Source organism: Lampetra fluviatilis, chromosome 55 (genome assembly GCF_964198595.1).
Source record: "Lampetra fluviatilis chromosome 55, kcLamFluv1.1, whole genome shotgun sequence".
Lineage (NCBI taxonomy): Eukaryota > Metazoa > Chordata > Hyperoartia > Petromyzontiformes > Petromyzontidae > Lampetra > Lampetra fluviatilis.
In genome coordinates, this window is record NC_136329.1 from 7,211,167 (window position 1) to 7,237,445 (window position 26,279).

The 26,279-nt window shown below is 46.4% G+C and overlaps 1 protein-coding gene across 1 annotated transcript in view; it reads left to right on the forward strand.

Annotated features, from left to right (window-relative positions):
• The first annotated feature begins 232 nt into the window (after positions 1-232).
• The window catches only part of LOC144949958 (uncharacterized), a 46,746-nt gene continuing 20,699 nt past the window's right edge, over positions 233-26,279 (forward strand). The window contains 13 exon segments of the mRNA XM_078879947.1: positions 233-284; positions 704-821; positions 1,879-2,016; positions 3,241-4,518; positions 8,001-8,005; positions 9,239-9,353; positions 12,403-12,537; positions 13,793-14,627; positions 14,629-14,658; positions 19,828-19,957; positions 21,332-21,443; positions 22,483-22,617; positions 24,793-24,927. Coding sequence (XP_078736073.1) covers positions 704-821; positions 1,879-2,016; positions 3,241-4,518; positions 8,001-8,005; positions 9,239-9,353; positions 12,403-12,537; positions 13,793-14,627; positions 14,629-14,658; positions 19,828-19,957; positions 21,332-21,443; positions 22,483-22,617; positions 24,793-24,927 — 3,166 coding nt within the window. The 5' untranslated portion in view covers positions 233-284.

The window sequence follows — 26,279 nt, forward strand, 5'->3', positions numbered from 1 at the left end:
TTTTTCCAGAAGCAAACCTATCACAAACGATAGTCCATCAACGAAGTTGGCAGCTCATCATCCTCATCTATCCAGGCTAAAAAAAAAATGCAATCCTCATCCTCTTCTGAGATGCAGATGAGGATTACATTCGGGACGAGATCTCGTTCCCAGTGCGTCGTCTTGTTCAGCATCGTGCCGTCTTGTGCTGCTATTCGAGCGTCGTCTTGTGCCGCATCTCGTCGCTGCAAGCTGCTGATGCGTGGAGCTTCGTAGGTGGAGGTGAAATTCGCTCAAGACGCGAGGTGAATTCACATTCACGTTGTGATTCACACTCTCGCACCGTGTTCACTGTTGTTAGAAGAGGCGAATTCACATCACACTGATTCACTCACACCGTGTCCACTGTTACGAGGCGAATTCACATTCACGTTGTGATTCACTCTCTTGTATCGTGTCCACCGTTGTTACAAGAGGTTAATTCATATTCACGTTGTGATTCACTCTCGCACCGTGTTCACCGTTACGAGAGGTGGATTCATGTTGCAATTCACTTTCGCACCGTGTCCACTGTTGTTAGAAGAGGTGAATTCACATTCACGCTGCGATTCACTCTCTTGCACCATCTTCACCGTTACGAGAGGTGAAGTCACATTCACGTTGTGATTCACTCTCCCGCATGTCCACGCATGTCACGTCGAAACGCGTTACTTTCGCTTCTCAGATGGCCTCTCACGTGGAATCAATGGCGTTAACATTCATCAAACAAGAAAATGAAGATGATTTGAGTTTTGGGACGTTGCCAGCTTTGACAGTCAAATATGAAGAGGACGCCGATGCTGGTAAGATCAGCGGATCTGGATGTGTGTGTGTCTTGGCCACGTTGGAGATGTTAACTATCTCGCCTGGTATGCAGGAGGTTGTGGGTTCGATCCCGACCCCTGACAATGCCTTCTGTATATTTGGAGTTTGCATACGAACTACCTCGCCTGGTATGCAGGAGGCCATAGGTTCTATCCCAACCCTGACGATGCCTTCGGTATATTTGGAGTTTGCATGTTTGGAGTTTGATGTTAATTACCTCGCCTGGTATGAAGGAGGTTGTGGGTTCGATCCCGACCCCTGACAATGCCCGTTGTATATTTGGAGTTTGCGTGTCTCTCTCCCCCCGTAGTCGCGTGGATTTTTCACCGGGTCCCTCCGGTTTTTCCCTCCACACTTAGGAATCAACGTCACGTGTTCAGAAAATCCGGCTGTTGTAAATGTCCACATGATAAGCCACTTCGTTGAGCTATCATTTGTGATAGCCAGGTCGCTTCTGAAAAAGAGATACGCAGCAGCTCCGTGGGGCCTTATCTGGCTAAAAAAAAGTTTAGTTTTTTATAAAAGTTTTGCTGGCTGGCTGGCTGGGAGGAAGGGATGGACTGGCAGTCGCGTCTTAAGGACATGCTGATTCCTCGTTCCGTTGTTTTTTTGGTTACCCGGAGAACTCGTGCATATGAGAGTCACCCTCACCTCTCTTGAGGTCTTACCCGCTTAACCAAAACAAATTGAACTTATAAGACTCAAACCGGTTCACCAGGAAAAAGAAACATTGTTGTTATTCGTGTCGAGCGGTCGAAACACTCAAAACCGTTGATTTTTTTGGACGGCGTCGTTTGCATCTGCGTTGGATCTCCCGCCATTGAACGACGGCGATGTTCTCTTGAGGTCTCACCCGCTTAACCAAAACAAATTGAGCTTATCAGACTCAAACCGGTTCACCAGGCAAAAGAAACATTGTTGTTATTCGTGTCGAGCGGTCGAAACACTCAAAGTCGTTGATTTTTTGGACGGCGTCGTTTGCATCTGCGTTGGATCTCCCACCATTGAGCGACGGCGATGTTTTCTAAACTCCAGCTTGGCACGTGAACCTCGTTAAAGCTGAAGGAGTTGTTGAGATGCCGGAGGAGATGGGGAGCTGCCACGAAGGATACCCGGCCACCGCAGACCGGAACTTCATCGAGGTGGAATTGTCAGAGGAGGACATCGGTCAAGGTGAGTTCCCACTTTGATCACGGATAATATAAAAAAGGTAATGTCTTCTTGTATCACCAATCATAGCTCAGTGGTGCTGCAATACACCCAAAGTAATCATCTATAAAACTATGTAACTATTTTTATTCAACCGGGTTAGGGCCCACTGAGGTGTTAGCTTCTTTTTCATAAGCGACGTGGCTATCGCAAATGATAGCTCAATGAAGTGGCATATCGCGTGAAAGTTTAGAGCAGCTGAATGCGCTAAACGCGTGATGTTGATTCTAAATGTGGAGGGAAAAACTGGAGGACCCAGAGAAAAATCCACACGACCTCGGGGGGGAGAGAGAGAGAGACGCAAACTCCAAATATACAGAAGGCTACGGGGTCGGGATCGAACACACGACCTCCTGTATACCAGGCGACGTAGTTAACTTGCAAACTTCAAACATGCAAAGAACAAATATACAGCAGGCGTCGTCAAGGTCAGGATCGTTACATCACGTGACCACCAGTGCCATCCACCGTGTATGTGCACGTGACACTATGACGTCTGGCGTAACGTTATCCGCCAGCATGCACTTGTATGTCGTCAAGCTAGAGAATTCGGTTGAAAAACTCTGCGCGGATGTATTCACCTTTTCCCGTTCCGATGACGTACGTGTGTACATCATCAAAACGAAACCGTAAGAAAAACAAATCAAATAATTTTATCGGTACACTGAGGTTCCCACCACAAGGCCACGCGGGAGGGTCGTTTGGCACAGTTTTGCCGCCGGCTATCGGAGAGTTGCGGCGGTCATGTCGCTACGGTTCTCTGCGATGAGTTACGACGTCTTTATAAAAATAACGGCGCTGCTGCTGCTGCTGCTACTACGCCGCTCAATAAAATTAACGCTGAGCCGCTCGCACGTACCAAGATTCGGCAGTGCACGGGACACCCACCCACCCCGCAAATTGCAGACAACATCGAAACGGAGAAATGGTTAAATGGAAGATTCTGCCAAAAACACAAATAGCTCTCATCTAGCAAATACCAAGCCAAGGATTCATCTGTCTTTTGGCCTGCCCTTAATTTATGCTTACTTTTGGCAGCTCCACCGACTGTAGTCATCCGTTGACGTCACCGCAGCGACGTTTTTAAAAAAAAAAATCGGGAGCCATACCACAATCCACTTGACATGCTTCGTTGCCGCTATACCTTGAACCTTGAACACCCTCGTTGTGTTTGACACCGGGCGGCAGACGAGGGACGCGCGCCGGAGCTGCTGTGCGCAGACTGCGGGAGGGGCCTCGGCGGGCGACCGACGACGAGGTCGGGCCGAGGGAAACGACGCGTCGTCGTCGGCCAGACGCTGCGACGCTGCGCGCGCTGCGGGAAGAAGGTCGGGGACGGGAAGGAGCGCAGCAGGAAGAAGCCGTGCCCCGGCGGAGCGCCTCGGAAGGCTCCCGCGCCGGCGGCTAAGTCGGGCCGCCACAAAGTGACGAACGCTAGCGGCGAGAAGCCGCACGTGTGCAAGCAGTGCGGGAAGGGCTTCGTGCAGCTCTGCATTTTGAAGACTCACTCGCGGACGCACACGGGCGAGAAGCCGTTCGCGTGCGGCGAGTGCGGCAAAGCGTTCGCGCAGCGCTCCAACCTGGCGACGCACTGCCGTGAGCACACGGGCGAGAAGCCGCACGCGTGCGCCGAGTGCGGCAAGCGGTTCTCGCACTTCTCCCAGCTGGACAAGCACTCGAGGACGCACACGGGCGAGAGGCCGTTCGCGTGCCAGGAGTGTGGAAAGGGGTTCACGCAGAGTTACAGCCTGGAGATGCACCGCAGGGCTCACACCGGGGAGAAGCCGCACGCTTGCGCCGAGTGCGGGAAGCGGTTCACGGCGCGCGCCGAGTTAAACAAGCACGCGCGGACGCACACCGGCGAGAAGCCGCACGCGTGCAAAGAGTGCGGAAAGGGCTTTTTGAAATCGTCGGATTTAAAGACGCATCTGAGGACGCACACGGGCGAAAGGCCGCACGCCTGCGACGAGTGCGGGAAGGGGTTTTCGAAGCGTTCCCATTTAGAAATTCACTCGAGGACGCACACGGGCGAGAGGCCGTACGCGTGCGACGAGTGCGGGAAGAGGTTCTCCAACCGCTCCCATTTGGTGACTCACTCGAGGACGCACACGGGCGAGAGGCCGCACGTGTGCAAGGAGTGCGGCAAGGGGTTTGTAGCGCGCACCGATTTAAACAAGCACTCCAGGACGCACACGGGCGCCAAGCCGCACGTGTGCGCCGAGTGCGGGAAGGGGTTTTCGCAGCGCTGCGCTTTGAGTACGCACTCTAGGACGCACACGGGCGTGAAGTCGTACGTGTGCGAGGAGTGCGGGAAGGAATTTTCATATTCTTCCACTTTGAAGAAACACTCGAGGACGCACACGGGCGAGAAGCCGCACGTGTGCGGGGACTGCGGGAGGACCTTCGCTCAGCGGTCCGATCTCGAGAGGCACGCGGGCACGCACGCTCGTCAAAATTCGCGCGCGTGTACGTAGGGTGGGAAGGGGTCTCTGCAAAACGTTCTACCTACAGGTGTGCATTCTCGAAGGCACGCTCGTGAGAAGTTGTGCGAGGGTTGATAACAAAAAAAAGTAACGGGGAGACTGCTCCTTTTATTGAGACGAAAACTGAAGGACGACCTTGCTACTATATTAGGGGCCGTCCATAAATGACGTCACGCGATTTTGGACGATTTTTGACCCCCCCCCCCTTCGTCACACGGCGTCACAAAGTCAGACCCCCCCCTCAAATATGACGTCACAAAGCTCTGCCCCCCCCCCCCACAAAAATAATAAAACATGCTTAAAATTGCTTTAAACTATTGTCATTTTAGTGCGTATTTAATGTGGCGCTGCACTCTGATGTTGTAAGAGAAAACATTTATTGAAAAGTCTATTTAATTAAGTAGAAGGTGTTGTCTATATTTTTTTTAAGTGACCTCACATTTCTTAAACCCCCCCTTTCGTCACTCATCGTCACAAATGTCTGACCCCCCCCAGGTGCGTGACGTCATTTATGGACGGCCCCTTAATACATTTTATAACGCAGTGTTCTGCACGCTCCACGTGGGTTGACGGCACATGTATAGTTACGCGATCTAACCCAACAAAATAAATATCTTTATTATCAATAATATTGTTCGCGAAAGTCTAACTACTTACTGCCACGTGTTGAACTGACGACGAAGGAGGTGATGACATCTGCCATGGCCTGTTCTGCAGCGGTTTAGGGACTTGACTCCTGTTTCCAAGGCGCTTTACAGAAAATGTAAAATTGTACGGAAGATGATGATGATGATGGTGGTTGAGATAAGAAAGAGTAGTGGGGTTTAAATTTCGATTTAAAGCTTTCGTGACTGCAGGGATTCATATTCTTGGTTCTTTTGGTAAAGTCACGTAGAAGGAAAATAATTTAATAATAAAACGATTAAATCCTCACGACGTTTCGATTGCAACACAAGCAATCATCATCATCAGGTGTGAAAACCACAGCAAGAAAATTTGAAGGAATAGTAGTGGGGTTATTTAAAGTGGTGGTGGTGCAGTTATGGTGACAGGGGAGCGGTGGTGTAGCGGTTAGCGCGCTGCGCTAAGAAACCCACCGACCCGAATATTTGAACCTGTATTGGGCCTCCCCTAGGTCGATTCAAATGAGTTACGTGGTGCGGTGTGTAAACATCGCCACTGGGGAGACGAAGGCGGCCGGGCGTGGTGCTGGCCACCCACCCTCTCGTGTGCCGTGCCGGCCTTCATAGGTGCTCGCTAGCGGCACTTGCCCCAACATTCTGTTAGGGTTTCGATTTAAAGCTTTCGTGACTGCAGGGATTCATCTTCTTGGTTCTTTCGGTAAAGTCACGTAGAATGGAAATAAAAAAAAACATAATAAAATAATTCTCACGATGTTTCGGCCACAACGCAAGCAGCCGTCCTCAGTTGAAGAACAGGTCTGTCTTACGGTGACACGTGAGAGTGGTTAAGGAGGGAAAGTCAAGGAAAGGATTTTGACCATTCTCCCTTCCAATTAATATCAGAGACTTCTCCGAGCCCACCCCAGGATCTTTCTTTAAATTTCAGTTTCATGTATTAGGTGTAACCCTGTGAGCCATGCGACTCTTGACTCGGGTGCAACCGCAACAAAACAAAAACATGAACAGGAAACATCTCAAAAGTGACTATACGTAAACAGAAAAATCCTGGGAAAAACAGCAAAGTCTTCCAGAAAAAACACCGCATTTCAACGCTGTGTGCAAAAATCCCAGTGGGATGCAAGTCAAACAATAACAACCATAAGACAATGTAGATTAAAGTTATCAGGCTAACTCTGTACTACAACAAACAAACATGGCTAAACCAAAACGTTTTCAAAATCACCAAAATAAAGCTATAAAAACAATGTAACAGTGATCATAGGAATTTACGAACACGACATGAGCTGCGGTGGCTATGAGATGTTAACTACCTCGCCTGGTATACAGGAGGTCGTGAGTATTTGGCTGCTGCTATACATGTCCATGATTACGATCAGCTACTTCGTTTAGCTGCCATTTACGATAGGCAGGCTTGCTTCTGAAAAAGAATTACATAGCTCAGTGGGGCCTTACCTGGTAAAATAGAAAAAAATGCATCATACTATTAAAGTATGTTTTTTGTTTGCATTCTGACCACAAGTATTGTGGTTAATGCAGACATGATTCCTTGTAAAAGGTTTCAGTTTGGTGTTTTAACATCTTAACACAACTGTTCTGTTGCCAGAAAAAAGGGAAAAACCTATTCTCATAAAAAATATAGTTTAGTTTATATGACCCGGAGCTCAGGTCCTACCTAGTAAGACTGACGGGACTCAAGTACCCTGGATGGTAACCAGATTCACTTGAGTGTGCAAGGCAAATGTGGGTTGGAGTAAGGATTCTGGTGTTCATAAGTTTGCATCTTTGGGTTTGAGGCCTATTCTAGGGAACGTTCTGCTAAGAAGACTACCAGAGTCATTCGGAGCTATTTTAAATCCCGTCTGGCCTTCATCCCCTAGTCCTGAGTGGGTCAGTGGTTGAGTGAGCAAGTGAATGGTTGAATGAGCCAGTGAGTGGGTGAGTAGGTGGCGTGGGTGAGTTGATGAGTGAGTGGGTCAGTGGTTGAGTGAGAAAGTGAGTGGGTGAGTAGGTGGGGCGGGTGAGTTGATGAGTGAGTGGGTCAGTGTTTCATTGAGCAAGTGAATGGTTGAATTAGCCAGTGAGTGGGTGAGTAGGTGGCGTGCGTGAGTTGATGAGTGAGTGGGTCAGTGGTTCAGTGAGCAAGTGAGTGAATGAGCAAGTGATTGGGTGAGTAGGTGGGGTGGGTGAGTTGATGTGTGAGTGGGTCAGTGACCAAGCGAGTTGTTGAATGAGCAAGTGAGTGGGTGAGTAGGTGGGGTGGGTGAGTGGTTGAATGAGCAAATCAGTGGGTGCGTGAGTGGGTGATTGAGTGAGTGGGTGGGTGAGTAAGTGGGGTGGATGAGTGGATGAGTGGTTCAGTGAGCAAGTGAGTAGGTGAGTGGTTGAGTGAGTGGGTGAGTGAGGGGATAAATTGACGCCGTATCGCCCAATAGCTGGAGCCGTGTGACCTGCAGGCACTGTCTATCCAATGCTTTCCATGCGCGGTGGCGCGTTGGTGGTGCGATCTACGGATGAAATGCGCACACTTCGCAAAAGTTAATTCTCATGACTTATTTTTTTTAAAGTCAATTCTCATGACTGTTGTATTTTTTTTGTATCATGACTTATTATTAAAGTCGGTTCCATTTGTGTTGCACCTTGTGCAGTGGCTCTGAACTTGGGTTGCACCTCCCCCTGGCAGGGCGAGATATGCCAGAGATTCTTTTTTCTTCAACGTTTTTACTTAACTTGATTCCTCTGTTTGTCATGGTCAAATCTTGTAATCAAAATTTCGTCCACTTCCCGTTGTCCAATCAATTACACATTTTGCACACCTACTCAGATCCGGTGACAATGCATGCCTGCATCAAAATAAATTAATTCGCTACTTTAAAGCAATTTACATTTTGTATGGACGTCTTATTATTTATATATATTTGTGTGTAGGTCAAAAACGCCGCGGTCCCTAAACTGTGGAATCAGCTCGCACAAGAAGCAGGGGCCATTTACGCACTTCTCGACCGTGAGTTAAACTAAGTTGTTAATAAAACCGTTCTCACGACGTTTCACCTTTTTTCTAATTTTCTTGCCGTGGATTTCACACCTGATGATGATTGCTTGTGTTGCAGTCGAAACGTCGTGAGAATTTTTATTGTCTAATATTTTTATTATTTTATTATGATTTCCCTTCTACGTGACTTTACCGAAAGAACCAAGAATATTAATCCCTGCAGTCACGAAAGCCAAAATTGTACATTATTATTTTTTTGTTACAATTAAAAACCGAAGGGGTGCAAGACTGCAGCGAATGTTAATAAGAACCGCTGGCCCGATGGGATTGAGGAATTGGCAACCGCCGCTACCTCCACCACGGCGTCTTCAGATTCGTCTTGTCCCGCATCTCGTCGTCTTGTCCCGCATCTCGCCGTCTTGTCCCGCATCTCACCGTCTTGTCCCGCATCTTGTCGTCTTGTCCCGCATCTCGCCGCTCTGCTGCTGGGTTGGAGCGTCCGGCAGTTTGGTGGTGAAATTCACTGAAGACGCGAGGTGAATTCACACTCACACCGCCATTCACTCGCTCTCTCTCTGTGTGTGTCTCTCTCTCTCACCCTGTTCATTGTTACGAAAGTTGAATTCACATTGGCACCGCGATTCACTCTCACTTGTTAGAAGAGTTGAATTCACATCGACACTGCGATTCATTCTCACTGGTTAGAAGAGATGAATTCACATTCACATCGCGATTCACTCTCGCACTGCGATTCACTCTCGCGCCGTTCACTGTTACAGCAGGTGAATTGACACCGCGATTCACTCTCGCACCGTGTTCACCGTTGTCACAAGACGTGAATTCACATTCACACTGACATTCACTCTCTCGCATTGCGCTCACCTTTGTCACAAGACATGAATTCACACTGCCATTCACTCTCTCGCACCGTGTTCACTGTTGTCACAAGACGTGAATTCACATGTACAGCCCTGGGTATGCAGGTAATTTGTTTTTGCTGTGTACTTGCTCACATCTAATGTAACGTTGAGATGTTTGTTGTTGTCGTCGTTGTTGTGTGCTCCCCACAGATGGCTTCACATCCCGAGTTGCCTTTCGTGAAGCAGGAAAATGAAGAAGACATCTTCGGCCTCGAGATGTGGTCAAATTTGATGGTGAAATATGAAGAGGAGGACGTCGATGACGGTGAGATCGGCGGATCTGGCTGTGCGTGTGTGTCTCAGCCACGGTGGCGAGGAGACGTTAACTACCTCGCCTGGTATGCAAGAGGTCGTGGGTTTCATCCTGACATCTAACGATGCCTGGTGTATAATTGGAGTTTGCGTCTCTCTATTTCATCATCACCACGATGGCTAGGAGATGTTAACTACCTCGCCTGGTATGCAGGAGGTCGTGGGTTTCATCCTGACATCTAACGATGCCTGGTGTATAATTGGAGTTTGCGTCTCTCTATTTCATCATCACTACGGTGGCTAGGAGATGTTAACTACCTCGCCTGGTATGCAGGAGGTCGTGGGTTTCATCCTGACACCTGACGATGCCTGGTGTATAATTGGAGTCTGTGTCTCTCTATTTCATCATCACCACGGTGGCTAGGAGATGTTAACTACCTCGCCTGGTATGCAGGAGGTCGTGGGTTTCATCCTGACACCTAACGATGCCTGGTGTATAATTGGAGTTTGCGTCTCTCTATTTCATCATCACCACGGTGGCTAGGAGATGTTAACTACCTCGCCTGGTATGCAGGAGGTCGTGGGTTTCATCCTGACTCCTGACAATGATTGGTGTATAATTGGAGTTTGCATCTCTCTATTTCATCATCACCACGGTGGCTAGGAGATGTTAACTACCTCGCCTGGTATGCAGGAGGTCGTGGGTTTCATCCTGACTCCTGACAATGATTGGTGTATAATTGGAGTTTGCGTCTCTCTATTTCATCATCATAATCATCATCACGGTGGCTAGGAGATGTTAACTACCTCGCCTGGTATGCAGGAGGTCGTGGGTTTCATCCTGACACCTAACAGTGCCTGGTGTATAATTGGAGTTTGCGTCTCTCTATTTCATCATCATAATCATCATCACGGTGGCTAGGAGATGTTAACTACCTCGCCTGGTATGCAGGAGGTCGTGGGTTTCATCCTGACACCTAACAGTGCCTGGTGTATAATTGGAGTTTGCGTCTCTCTATTTCATCATCATAATCATCATCACGGTGGCTAGGAGATGTTAACTACCTCGCCTGGTATGCAGGAGGTCGTGGGTTTGATCCTGAGCCCTGACGATGCCTGGTGTATAATTGGAGTCTGCGTTTCTCTATTTCATCATCATCACCGTGGCTATGATATTTTAACTACCTCGCCTGGTGTGCCGGTCGTGGGTTCCATTCCGACCCTGACGATGCCTGCTGCTGCTGTATATTTGGAATTTGCATCTTTCTCCGTGTTGGTCGCGTGGATTTTTCTCCGGATCCCTCCAGTTTCCCCCCCCCCCCCCCCACCACATTTAGAATCAACGTCACTCGTTCAGAGTTATTTGGCTTCTGCTATAAATTTCCACACGATGATGGTTGAGCTATCATTTGTGATCTAAAGAAGAGCTACATGAAAGCTCATTTTGGGGCCTGATTGGCAAACTAGAAACAACCCAGTTCTGAATTTGTATTTTCATAAAAAATGTATCAACTATTTTTTTTATTTTAACCCAAAAATTAACAATGGTCTTTACTTTTAGTTTTTTTTTCAGTAAAGTCACGTAGGTATAAAATAAATTAAAATGAAAACAAGCAAATTAAATCACGACGTTTCGGAAGCAGCACAAGCCTCCGTCTTCTGGTGGAACCGCCACAGCAAAATTACTGTAGCGAAAACATGAAATCTAGAAACGATGGTCTTGCCGGCACGCACCACTTTTAACACGGCCGCCGTGAATGAAATCAACTGCCGATTCCATTTGAATTGAAAGCCCAATGAGACCACAATTTTGTGATCCCCCGGCATCACATCCTGGTGTCATTGGGGTCTCGCCTGGCTTCAACGCGAAATAAACTAGAATTTTACGAGACTCAAACATTATTTTCAAAAGTAAGTGGTAAAGTAAAAAAAGCAGCATCATTCTTGTAAGTACAGGAGATCATCGATTATCCGGCGGCTTCGGGGGGAGGGGGCGCTGGATAATCACTAAATTATTATTTAATAATAGTAATAGTTGACGATTATAAGGCACAATTCATTCAAGGATCTCAGTGCGCCGTGCACTAAGTTAGGAAATATAAATAGTGTTAAGTCCAGAGTCCACTGGCTCATACATGGGAAGTGTAGGTCAGGCGAAACAGGTCTGAGTTTTTAGAGAAGACCTAAACAAGGTTGAGTGACCTCGCCTGTCTGACCACGGGTGGCAGGGCGTTCGGTAGTCTTGGCGCGGCTCATGCAAAGGCTCAGTCGTCCGAGGTAGAGAGTGAAATTCTCGGCACTTGGAGCAGATTTAAATTAGCGGATCGGTTGAGGTCGTGACAGCGCGTGCGAGTAAAATCGGATGTTGAATGTAAAATGGTACAAGGCCGTTTAAGGCCCTTGTACATTAGCAGCAACACTTTAAATTGGACCCTAAATTTAATTTGCGAGCGAATGTAGAGATTTTATTATCTGGGTAACGTGGTCACGGAATGAGGTTTGCGTGAGCATCCTGGCAGCCGGCTGCGTTCTGGACCAGCTGCAGTCGACCCAAGACCTTGGTCGGAACCCTGAGTAACAGAGTAGCTTACTTAAAATAGTTTTATTTTGCACGTTCTTGTATGACAAGGTTTGTAGGTGTTATGCATTTTAAATTGAAATTAGTATACATAAACGTACAAATAGACACGAAATAAATATCCGACTTTAAAAAGTTACTGTTTAATGTACTGTACTTAACACTCCAATCTCGAAGACTCTGCATCATGGGGTAATGTATATACGTGCAGTATTTTCATTGTCTAAGTTGTATGCAGTGTATAATGTACCGTATATAATATTTAACACTAAAATCAAGCGTAGCTACTTTTTTTGTCACGGACATGGTGCCGATCGCCGGACTAGTTGCAGCTTTTGGCGTGCTTTTGCCTGTTTCGCCGGATTAGCCCGGGACTGCAGCTGGATAACGTTGGAGGCAGCTGGATAATCGATGATCAACTGTATTAGATCTCCTATCTAGCATTAACATTTGTACTTTTTAAATTGTATTTATCAATTAACAGCTCAAGATGCTAAGATCATTAAAGCCGAGGGTCCCACTTTGATGCCAAAGGAGACGGGGAGTTCCCACGGATGTCCGGCCACTGCAGATCGAAACTTCATCGAGGTGGAATTGTTGGCGGAGGACATTGGTCAAGGTGAGTTCCCACTTTGATTACGCCTTAAAAAAAAAGTAATGTCTTTTTGTTGTATCACCGTTCATAGCTCAGCAGTGCTGCAATACACCCACAGTAATACACTATCAAACTATTTTTTATTTACTAGGTAAGGCTCACTGAGCTGCTGTGTAGCTGTCTTTCATAAGCGAACCTGGCCATCGCAAACGATAGCTCAACGAAGTGGCTGGACGCGTATAGGGACTCTACTTATGAACGAGTTAGGTTTAGAGTTCTGTTCGTAAGTCAATTTGTTCGTAAGTCCAACTTTACTCCCGTCAATTCCAAACATGTTGTATGGTATGTACACTAAACACGGAGAATGGCTTTAAAAGTTGCATGATCTCCTGTAAATGTAGATGCAACTGGTTCTTGATGTTCTGAAGATGTAGATGCCACCACCACCATCTATTGCGCGGCGGTTGAACTTACAACTCTCGGTCCAAACAGGCAACTGGACTTATGGACAGGTTTGTTCGTATCTCTGAAAGTCTGTTAGTCGAATGTTCATAAGTAGAGGAGTCCCTGTCATGCTTTCCCCCTTACAACAGATGAGTTGTCTCACTGGACATTCGGTATCTGCTAATGTGTGCGCACCATATGTAGCAGACCTCGCTAATCGGAGGTGCTTTACCTGACTTCAAGGAAGACGCAGCCCCAAAAACACAAGTAGCTCTTATCTAGTGTATACCCAATCAAAGCTTTTGTCTATACAAGTCGGAAAGTTTGTAACTGATAAACACGACTTCATGGTGAACTTTCAGCACAGCACAGTGGAGAGGAGATGTTAACTACCTCGCCTGGTATACAGAAAGTCGTGGGTTCAATCCCAACCCTTAACGCCTGCTGCTGTATATTTGCCGTTTGCGGTGTCTCTTTCCCCCTGGTCGTGTAGATTTTTATGCGGGTCCTCCGGTTTTTCAACGTCACACGTTTAGAGTATTTGGCTGCTTGCATTTCCACATAAGCCACTTCGTTGAGATACCATTTGTGATGGCCAGGTCGCTTCTGAAAAAGAACTACGTAGCAGATTAGTGGGGTCTTACCCGGTAAAATACAAAAATAAAAGTAGTTTAGCATCACCGCTATAGAGTGCTTTTCAGTGCCATCACTGCAGCGATCATGTTATATATATAAAGTTACCTGAGCCTCACCCTGCAAAAACTGACGAGTGTGTTTTTCTTTCCTCCGCTTTTGCACGTGTGGTCATTCCGAAAAAAAACGCGTGCCGTGCTAGACGAAGGACGAATGACGGGGATGCTGCCGTACGCCAAGTGGCGCGAGCAGGAAGACCTCGGCAGGCGAAGGAGAGCGACGGTGGACGAACCCGGAAGGACGACGCTCCAAGGCCCCGCGCTGCACACCAACGTCAAGGGACGGGGCGGGCGGAAGCCGCGCCCGGGGGCAGATGGGAGGCCGCACGCATGCGACAAGCGTGGCGAGGGCTTCTCCCAGCACTCCAAATTGAAGATATACTCCAGGACGCACACGGGCGAGCGGCCGTACGGGTGCGACGAGTGCGACAAGGGGTTCACCCAGCTCTCCAAATTGGAGTTGCACTCCAGGACGCACACGGGCGAGAGGCCGTACGCGTGCGACGAGTGCGGCAAGAAGTTCACGCAGCGTTGCAACTTGGAGACGCACTCCAGAACGCACACTGGCGAGAGGCCGCACATGTGCGACAAGTGCGGCAAGAGGTTCACGCAGCGCTCCAGCTTGGAGATTCACTCGAGGACGCACACGGGCGAGAGGCCGCACGTGTGCGGGGAGTGCGGCAAGGGATTTGCGGCCCGCACCTACCTGATCAGACACTCGCGGACGCACACGGGTGAGAGACCGCACGCGTGCGCCGAGTGCGGGAAGGCGTTCGCGCAGCTCTCCGACTTGAATGCCCACTCGCGGACGCACACGGGCGAGAGGCCGCACACGTGCAAGGAGTGCGGCAAGAGGTTCACGCAGCGCTCCAACTTGGAGACGCACTCCAGAACGCACACTGGCGAGCGGCCGCACGCGTGCGAAGACTGTGGGAAGAGGTTCACGCAGCGCTCCAATCTCCAAATGCATTCTAGAACGCACTGGCGATGATGCTGCGGCCCATGAGAGGTGTGCAGGAAGAGGTTGTCACAGCATTGGACATGTAGCCGGTCCGCCCTGTGCGAGATGCCCTTTCTGGGGGTGCAAGAGATGGCCAGATTTTTTTCGGAAGGTAAATCATCGAAACAAATTAAGCAAGGGCACGTAGGTACAACTACCACGTTGTACTAATTACCTTGGTGTGGACGAATCCGTTTTAAAGATGATGCATATATTATCAGAGCATGTTCTCTGCATGTTCACAAGTATGTGTGGTTTAATGCAGACAGGATTCCTTGAAAAATGATTCTGTTTGGTGTTTTTACATCTTAACACCTGTTGTATTACCAGAAGGGGTAAAATCTATTGTTATACAACTGCCTTGTTTCATGAAACGTATGTATTTATTAACATAAATGTTTTTTCTATTGAGAACCAAAAGGGTGCAAGGCTGCAGTAAATGTTAAGAACCACTGGTCTAGAAGCATTCCACAGCATCCCAAAGCCGTGTGCGACGGTGCTACCCCGAGGCCAGCCGTATTACAAACCACTGATTATTCATACTGGCGCTGTGACGTACTTCCATTCTCTCGATCGCATTACTATATCCAAATCGCAATCTGCGTTATATAAAAAAAAAAATGTGTTCCGTGTGTGACCCGTGCCCACTGTGCCTTGATCTTTCCTGGCCATGACCGTTATCAAGGACACACGGGTGGGGGGGGTGGCGATCTTCAATTATTAATGAAATAAAAGTTTTGGTAGCACTCCTGCGTCGTTTTCGTTGTTGCTTCCCTCTGCGACAGGACTCTCGGTCTCTGGCTCCCAACACCGGCCACGTGCACACACACAACAAGGACTTTCAGAGGGGGGGGGGGGGGTTGGTGACGTGGTTGCAAAACGGCATCTGTTTATTCGTATGTCTCCCAACACACACACAAGGTACCGCCAATGGACCCTGTAATAGCAACGTTGCTGGCGTCACGATTGGACCCCTCGATACGGTTCTCCCTCTCGTCAAGATCCCTAGTCCAGTGGTCACGTGACTCTGTAATCGACGTTTCTGGCGTCACAATTGTCCCGGGCCTCCCTCTTCCAAGATCCCTTGTCCAGTGGTCACGTGACGCTTGTAATATCGGTGTTGCTGGCGTTACGATTGGCCCCTCGATACGAGCCTCCCTACATTAAAGATCCCTTGTCCGGTGGTCACGTGGCTCTGACAATCGCGTCACGTGCCCGCCTAACGTGCGTTTGACGAAGGATCGTGGCCCTAACGCACCAACCCAGCTATCCCAAGCCAACCATGACCCAGCAACCATTTATTGGTAACACAACCACACTGTCCATGATGAGAGCTTTTTTGGGTTAGATCGCGTAAAGGAAAATGTGCTGTTAAAGATGCCGCCACCCAGAGGCGTAGCTAGGATATTTTGCGCCCGGGGATGAACTATAAAATTGGCGCCCCCCCCGCCCCGTTTAATCACATTTTCCTATTACATCGAATAAGGAATAACAATTTTAATTTTAATGAAACATTGTATTTAAAGAAGCAAATTTATAGAAATTATATTACATGGCTCACTCAGTCACTGTCGTAGACTGGTTGACATAGTCTACAAAAGATAATTTTTTCTTGATTTCACTGTCGCAAACTGGTCAATCACGTAATCAAAATCTGTTTTTTCCAATGTTTCTCTTTCAACGCTAAGTAAGAGCAAGATCGCTGAGACGATCTTGTCCCATTGAAGCACGCAAATACGACAAAATAAGTTTCAATTTGCTGAACGACCGCTCACAGCTTGCAATTGAAACTGCTATTGTTAATAAAATTTGCAGTGAAATTCGCAAATTCGGAAATATGTCGTCTCCATAAAACACTAAAACCAAGAAGATCCAAAGGAGTTTCTGGTAGAACTTCATTCCGGTTACTGAGCAGCATTTTGCAATCTCCAATTTCTGTGAAAAGTTCGTGGCCATTGATGTCGGTGTCATAGAAATTTCCAAAATCTTTGCAATTTCGACGAATTGCATCGACATCTGTGTCGGATAGAAGAGTTTTGACGTCCAGCAGAAATCCAAATTTTGTGTTCAGGTCTTTTAGTCGTAAAAACCGTGTTGACATCTGTTGAAGTCGATAAAATACGCTCTTCATAACGTCCTGCATCTCTTGCCAGTTCTCCTGGCATCATCCGACGTCGCCTAATTATTCTGTCCACATCGATCCCCCAGGCTGTGCATCTTGTTTTGGCGTTTTCTACAGCAACTTGGCTGAAATCATCACGAAGCTTGACAAATTCATGCTCCAAAGATTCAAGATCAGTTGCTGCTTCCTTGAAATTCATAGTAGGATCCTGTAAGCACTTCTGAACACGATCAATTTTTCCAAGAATGACATTCCAGAAATGTAATAAAACTATGAAGTTAAAATGTAATACACATGCCTGTAACTGTTCTGCATCACTTCTGGTTTCAGGCGTCATAGTTACATCCTCTGATAATTTGTCTAGCAGCCGTACTAGTTCATCCAGTGCTTCACAGATAGCTTTAACAGTTTCTAATCGTGCACGCCAGCGTGTTTCAGGCCGTCGTAGTTTCCGCCACCAAAAAACAGGCCAGTGACTAAGGCTGAAAGACTGCGCCTGTCTGTTGTTTGGGACGTTCTTCCATGTAAGTTCTTAATAGGCGCGCGTACCAAAATGTAATTACATGACATGTAGGCTGTGTGTGGCGGGATATATAAACTTTTAGGTTCAGGTGTAGATTTGTGCAGTAGTTTCAGGCTGCCGCGCCCGCCGCAATAAGTTATAATGTAACAAACTTAATTTGGAGCTTTCGTGACTGCAGGAATTATTCTTTGGTTCTTTCGGTAAAGTCACGTATAAAGATAAAATAATAAATTAAATTAAATACTAGCATACGACGTTTCGATTGCAACACAAGCAATCATCATCTGCCCCCCCTTTCTCTATTTAAGGCCTCGACACAGAGGCGTAGTTTCTCTTTGTGCCTATGTTTGCTCTCTCTCTATGTATCTCTGTGCTATCTGTCTGCTTATATGTCTGTCTATGTTTCTGGTTCTGTGTTTAATCTCTCTCTCAAATTTAGCATTCTCAGGAAGAACGTAATCAACCAGATAGGGTGTTGACTGTTATGTTATCTGACTCTCTGTTGTATTACATTACATTTCTAAGTATACTAGATTTGTGTTTCTATTTAATTTATACCTGATGATGATTGCTTGTGTTGCAATCGAAACGTCGTATGCTAGTATTAAATTTAATTAATTATTTTATTTTTATACGTGACTTTACCGAAAGAACCAAAGAATAATTCCTGCAGTCACGAAAGCTCCAAATTAAGTTTGAACCACTTCTACGGGGACGTTTAAAGTTTGTTTTTTCTCTCTCTCTCTCTGGGTTTTTTCGTTGTCTCTCTCTGCTTGTGTATCGGTCATCGGGTCTGTGTTTTTTAAATTTCACACTTAACTTCTAATTTAGCAACCTATGAAAGAACGTAATCAACCAGGCTATGCGTTAATTGTGTGTTGACCGACCCTCTGTGTTGCATTGCATTACATTTCGAAATTTTGCTAGGTTATTTAATTTAGTGTGTCTCTCTTCCTGCCTCCTAATTTGTTCAAGCTTTCGCACCGTACCACTCATCGTGCTACTCATTGACATGCTAATTTCTCTAACCCCTCTCTCTCCGCCCCTGCCCCCCTCTCTCAAGCTTTTTACACCTTGCCACTCACCGTTTCCACTCATGGACATGCTAATTTCTCTAACCCCTCCCTCTCTCCCCACCCCCGCCCTCCCCATTTCTCTATTTAAGGCCTCGACACAGAGGCGTAGTTTCTCTTTGTGCCTATGTTTGCTCTCTCTCTATGTATCTCTGTGATATCTGTCTGCTTATATGTCTGTCTGTTTCTGGTTCTGTGTTTAATCTCTCTCTCAAATTTAGCATTCTCAGGAAGAACGTAATCAACCAGATAGGGTGTTGACTGTTATGTTATCCGACTCTCTGTTGTATTACATTACATTTCTAAGTATACTAGATTTGTGTTTCTATTTAATTTATACCTGATGATGATTGCTTGTGTTGCAATCGAAACGTCGTATGGTAGTATTTAATTTTATTTATTATTTTATCTTTATACGTGACTTTACCGAAAGAACCAAAGAATTATAATGTAACGTTGTAAGCCTCATTTTGGCGCCCCTTTACCTTGGCGCCCGGGGACAAATGTACCCCCCCTAGCTACGCCTCTGCCGCCACCCGACACAGACAATTAGTAAGGAGTTTGTCACGTAAACAAAACGTAGCCAATTTGTTATTAGTCCAGCTCACAGGTGTGTTTTGGAGAGTAAACCCACGACATTTACAATTTGAGTACGTTTGGCCAGTAATTACAACCAGCATCATCAGGTGACAGCCAGATTTGGGGAGAAATTGTTTCAGTCTTAAATAGAGGGATAAATGTGATGACAACACTTGTGAGTTAATCAGGTGCGAAGGTTAGAGGGTGGGGGGTTAATGTATGCATATTAATTACAACGGATATCTAATTACTGGTTGGCTTATTTATAGGGTAATCAACATACATTTACGGGACAGAGTCTTATTTATTGGCTGTGTCGGGTGGTGGCGGGTTTATTGACACGTTTATATTAACGCGATATAACCCAAAAACCTCTTATGGATATTGGTTTGCGAAAGCCTACGTGTTTAACAGCCACATTGGTTACACCTATAATAACATTCACCGCGTTATATATATGTCCAATTCGCGTTAACTAAACACGAGGCGTTAGAGAGTTAAGTGTTCATTTACTTCATTTATTCCATATATTTATTCCATGTATTTATTGTGTTTCTTGTTTTTTTGTATTATTTTATGCATGTAATTACTGTAAACTTAGTGTAAAATGCTTTATAATGAGAGATTTCTTGTGTCTGGAACCAATTAATGTCATATACATTCATTCTTATGGGGAAAATTAATTCGGTGTTAGAACAAATCGGTGTTCGAATGGCCTTCTGGAACGAATTAAGTTCGATCTCCGAGGTACCACTGTATACGAAGACTGACCGTACTGGCAATCCCCCCCCCATCGCTGTGCGCTGTGCAAAGCTCCTCCCCCTCAAGCACTCAGCTCCGTCTGGTCGTCTTGTGCCGCATCTCGTCGCTGTCCGTTGGAGCCTACGCGTCATTGACCACGCCCCCTCGTCATTGACCACGCCCTCTTCTTTTTCCTTTCACATCGGTGGCGACTGCCTCTGCTCGCTGAGTCCGCGGGTTAATCTTCAAAGACGATCGCAAGACGCCCGGGTTAGCCTCTCCTGGAGGTGAATTTTATTCACGGGTCGACGTTAGCATGCTCGCCAACCCATAGGGTTCATCCCGCCCGTGTTCTTGTACAGTGAAAATTTCAGTTTTCGGGTCCATAACGGCATTACAGCCGTTTCAAATATACGGGCACACGACAAACACGAAAATGTGTCCATTTGTGTTTCTCGCCTTGTGATGGGACTTTGCAGGATGAACGTTGAGATTTATTAGGGGCACGGGGTGACCAATGAGGTTTGAATTGGTCTGCAATAAGGTAGGGCACTGATAAGGGGTTGACAGGTTTGTAATGGTGAGTGTACTAGTGGTGAGTGTAGTAGTGAGTGTAGTGGTGAGTGTAGTAGTGCTGAGTGTAGTGGTGATTGTTGTGGTGAGTGTAGTGGTGAGTGTAGTGGTGAGTGTAGTGGTGAGTGTAGTGGTGAGTGTAGTGGTGAGTGTACTGGTGAGTGTACTGGTGGTGAGTGTACTGGTGGTGGTGAGTGTACTAGTGGTGAGTGTACTAGTGGTGAGTGTAGTAGTGATTATACAATTGTGTTTCTCCCTTGTGATGGGGGCTTTGTAGGATTAACTTTGAGATTTATAAGAGGCATGGGGTGACCAATAAGGTGTGAATTGGTCTGTTATAAGATAGGCACTGATAAGGGGTTGACAGGTTTGTTTTTATCATCATGTGTGTGTTACGGTGCAGCAGTGCTGTGTGGTGTGTTATTTTAGATTTGAAGCTTTCGTGACTGCAAGGAGTCATACTCTTATGTTTTTTCGGTAAAGTCGCGTAGGTAAAAAAAATAAACACGTGTCTTGAATAGCGCTCACACGCTACAGTAATTTTACTGGAGCAGTTACACCTGATGACGGAGGCTTGTCTTGCTTCCGAAACGTCGTGATTTAATTTAGTTATTTTCATTTTTTTTTTACCTACGTGACTTTACCGGAAAAAACCTAAGAGTGTGTGTTATTTTGTATTTTATCAGCTAAGGCCCCCCCCCCCCACCGAGCTGCTATGTAGTAACTAATTTTTCACAAGTGACCCTAGCAGCAACCAAATCACTCTAAACGCGTGTGCTGGTGTGGGGAGTGGTAGTGCACAACCCAATATCGCCACTGGGGAGAGAAAGGCGGCTGGGTGTGGTGCTGGCCACCCATCCCCTTCGTGTGCCGTGCCGGCCACCCATCCCCTTCGTGTGCCGTGCCGGCCTTTAGAGGCGCTGCTACTCGCTAACAGCACTTGCTCCAACAGTCTATTACAGGCTATACATAAGGGGGGGGGGGGGGGAGATCTTTTTTTTTATCATTTTGATACTGGATAAAAGGGTCCCGTAGTTAATAGGACATTTTTTCTTGTCTGCGCTTTCTCAGATGGATCCTCGAATCGACTTGCCATTCATCAAACAAGAACACGAAGACGACGCGAGTTTTGGCGTGCACTACGATTGTCTGGTCAAACACGAAGATGCTCTCCGTGCCGCTGGTGAGATCGGCAGGAGATGCCTCAATCTCCGAAACCACGATGCCTCATTTCTTCAGCCAATGTTCCAGCGGTTGGCAGTCTTAAGAACGTAATAAATAGAGTGGTTGTTACTGTGGTAACTTTACAATACTTCTCATATGTTTTCAATTTACGTAGTATTTATCGTCTTAACAAGTAGCGGGCTTTTACGACCAATATTCACCACGAAGGTTTGCATGGGGTTAGATCGCGTAAAATGTGTCGTTAAATCCGCCACCACCACCCGACATGGCCAATCAGTAAGGGGTTTGTAACGTAAACAAAACGTGGCCAGTTAGTTACTAGTTCAGCACGAACCGGTTGCGTGTTGGAGAGTAAAACCCACTACAACATAATTGATCAATCAGGGGTACGGGGGTCATACCGTTTTGACAACAAACATAATACAGCGACTTGATAGGAGTGCAAAGTATAGGAAAGGTAAACAAAAAATATATACAAATAAAACTAAACTACTTTTTTTATCTGACCAGGTAAAGCCCACTGAGGTATTACCTTATTTTTCAGAAGTGACCTGGCTATCACAAATGATGAGCTTAACAAAGTGGCATATCATGTGGAAATGCATAGCAGCAAATTAATTTGATTCCCAAGCGGTCCTGTTTGACTTTATAGCTGCTCAACCCAAGCTATAAGTGTGCTGATACGTGCATTGTCTTTGTACTGTTCGCCTTTTGGTGGTCTCTGGTCTGACACTGGTGAGACTAGGCCATGTGGTGTAGGCCAATCAGTTTCAAGGACAATGCATGTATTATTATTATCATCAGAGCATGCTTTGCGTGCATGTTCACCACAAATACGTGTGGTTAATGCAGACCTGATTCCTTGCAAAAGGTATCTCTTTGGTGTTTTAACATCTTAACACCTGTTTTATATTGCCAGAAAGGGTAAAACCTATTTTTATATTTCATACAATTGGACTACCTTATAATTATAAATTACACGTAGATTAGACCCGCCGTCTATCATAAACAGTGTTTGCCATTTCAAAAAATTACAGGCCGGGATGTGAATATTGCTTCAGGTGAAGAAGCCGGCGACGGACCAGAAGAGACGGGAGATTCCTACGGACATCTGTCCGCTCCTGGCCCGATCTTCATCAAGGCGGAGTTCTTTGAGGAAGATATTGGTCAAGGTGGGTTCCCACTTTGATCACGGATTTAAAAAAAATTTACCCGTAAAAACAAAGTTTTTCACTATAAATCCTTTATATGCGTGGCGGCTAGAGTCCTCTCGTCCTCTGGCTTGAGATGGCTGCCACCTATGGGTCAGATGATTGCCTGCCACCATTAAGCAATTGGTAATTAAATATAAAAAAAAAATCCTAAAAAGTGTAAAATTTTGGAAAAATGTTTTCACTAAAATACATTGTCACGCACAACGAGTCTGTGTGCAAAATGTCAGCTCGAGTGGATCACGGGAAGTGGGTTAAAAAACGACCGAAAGATTTGCACGGTCGTAAGCGCGCAAGCAAGCAAGTGAACTTAATATAAAGGATTTAAAATGGAATGCCTTCTTGTTTTAATGCCAGATATAGCCTGATCGTGCTGTATGTACGTATATACGTATGTGCGTGGAACTTCTTCCTCATCGTGCGTAGGCAACCATGCTCATCGGAGTGTATAGTGTAGTATATATTGTATAATGTAGTATATCGTAGTGTAGTGTATAGTGTAGGTGACGCTTAGTCTCTTGTCTGCTTTCACATGCTCACTTTTATCGGCGTCACCTTATATATTCATCAGCCAGGTCACTCCCGTGTTATTGTGGGTCGAGTCTAGCAAGAGCAATCGAGACCCTTCATCTGAGGCGATTCAATAGGGTTGGTTTGTCTTTAATTTTTAGACGAGCCACTATGCCAGTTTTCACGCAGTAGCGTATCTCTAGAACACAACAGTGCACACTCAATATCTTTCAGAATAACCCCCCTTTATCCCGACACTCACACCGAAGCCTACGCATTCCCGAACACTCGCACACCCTTTAATAAGGAACTTTTCACCTTCGAGATGGCAGTTACCACCCACTTTGGCCTGCAATCACAAACAACCCCGACTCCAGGTGAAGCTCGATCCCACGTGTTGTGGACCACCACCGGCCCGACACTGTCGCCAGAGCGGAGGAAGTGAGCCAGCGCCTCATGGCTCCTTCCCACCATAGGGTGGCGTCAGAGGCAGCCTCCTTGTGCTTCTCTCCTCTCCCCTTCTGCTGAAGTTCCTTTGCCCATCCCTACTCCCCACCGGGCGTCCACCGAAATTCACACAGGGACTGTTAATGCAGAGACCCTGGTGCAATTTAAAAATATATATTTAAATATCAGCGCTCTAACCGTACAGTCCATAGTCCTGCTGAGCTGCTACTTACAAAATCTTGGATTTTCTGTTTGCACATAGTCACATAGTCACTTTAAGATGTTTTCTTGTTCATGTTTTTTGTTTGTTGCGGTTGCACCCGATTCAAGAGCCGAATGGCTCACAGGGCTATACCTAATAAATGAACTTTGAACTTTGAACAGCCTGAAGCTTGACCGTTTCCTTGGACCGCTCCTCTCTCCACTGCTGGCTGGAGCTCGAGAGCAGAGATGCTCATACCTGTCAACCGCTTATCAGTGCCTACCCAATTACAGACCAATTCAGACCTTTATTGGTCACCGCCGTGCCCCTTATAAATCTCCACGTTCATCCTACAAAGTCCCATCACAACGGAGAAACAATGAAATAGACAATCACCACGTGTACACTCACCACTCACACACTCACCACTACATTCACCACTAGTACACTCACCACTAGTACACTCACCACTACACATGATAATAACATACCTGTCAACCCCTTATTAGTGCCTACCTTATTACAGAGTAATTCAGACCTTATTCGTCACCCCGTGCCCTTATACATCTCAAAGTTAATCCTACAAAGTCCCATCACAAGGGAGAAACACAAACAAATAGACAATTTTCTTTTGCCCGTATTGAAACGGCTGTACGCCGTATAGACCTGAAAACTAAATTTCCCTGTACAAGAATACGGGGTAAACCGTATGGCTTAATAGGTATGGTATAGGGAAAGGGGGTTGGGGAAAAGCAGGGTTCTGGGAGGCAGGGAGGAGATATAGAACCACGTGCACGGAGTAGCGACACGACTGCCGCCACTCTACGATAGCCGGCACAAAAACTGTGTCACACGCCCTCGCACGTGGTCTCGTGGTGGGAGCCTCAGTGTACCAAAAAGGTGACTTTAGTAGAGTTTTTCTTCCGAATAGGAAAGGGTTAAACCTCTCGATATCACGCTGTTCTTCTTCTTGACAGATCAAGATCTGAAGAATGTTAAAGTTGAGGGAAGCGGTGAGAAGCCAGAGGAGACGGGGCGTTCCCAAGGATGTCTTGCCACCGCAGACCAGAACTTCATCGAGGTAGAATTGGAGGAAGAGGACATCGGTCAAGGTGAGTAACCATTGATTCAAAAGTGCCGTAGAACCCTTCCTAACGACCACCCCTGTTGACGACTAATCACTTTAAAAAACGGGCCTCCATAGAGCCCAATGTGTAGTGTATAGTAGTGTAGTATATAGTGTAGTGCAGAGGTTGGCCGTCAGGGCCAGCAAAGGCTTCTCTGCTGGCCTAGAGATTGTCAGAAATGATATTCTTGGGTCTTTCGGTAAAGTGACGTACAGTGAGGGAAAAATTATTTGATCCCGTGCTGATTTTGTACGTTTGCCCACTGACAAAGAAATGTTCAGTCTATAATTTTTATGGTAGGTTTATTTGAACAGTGAGAGACAGAATAACAACAAAAAAATCCAGAAAAACGCATGTCAAAAATGTTATCAATTGATTTGCATTTTAGTGAGGGAAATAAGTATTTGACCCCCTCTCAATCAATCAGATTCCAAACTCTCCACCATGGCCAAGACCAAAGAACTCTCCAAGGATGTCAGGGACAAGATTGTAGATCTACACAAGGCTGGAATGGTCTACAAGACCATCGCCAAGCAGCTTGGCGAGAAGGTGACAACAGTTGGTGCGATTATTCGCAAATAGAAGAAACACAAAGGAACTGTCAATCTCCCTCGGTCTGGGGCTCCATGCAAGATCTCACCTCGTGGTGTTGCAATGATCATGAGAACAGTGAGGAATCAGCCCAGAACTACACGGGAGGATCTTGTCAATGATTTCAAGGCAGCTGGGACCATAGTCACCAAGAAAACCGTTGGTAACACACTACGCCGTGAAGGACTGAAATCCTGCAGCGCCCGCAAGGTCCCCCTGCTCAAGAAAGCACATATACATGCCCGTCTGAAGTTTGCCAATGAACATCTGAATGATTCAGAGGACAACTGGGTGAAAGTGTTGTGGTCAGATGAGACGAAAATGGAACTCTTTGTCATCAACTCAACTCGCCGTGTTTGGAGGAGGAGGAATGCTGCCTATGACCCCAAGAACACCATCCCCACCGTAAAAACATGGAGGTGGAAACATTATGCTTTGGGGGTGTTTTTCTGCTAAGGGGACAGGACAACTTCACCGCATCAAAGGGACGATGGATGGGGCCATGTACCGTCAAATCAGGGCATTGAAAATGGGTCGTGGATGGGTATGTCAGCATGACAATGACCTAAAACACATGGCCAAAGAAACAAAGGAGTGCCTCAAGAAGAAGTACATTAAGGTCCTGGAGTGGCCTAGCCAGTCTCCAGACCTTAATCCCATAGAAAATCTGTGGAGGGAGCTGAAGGTTCGAGTTGCCAAACGTCAGCCTCGAAACCTTAATGACTTGGAGAAGATCTGCAAAGAGT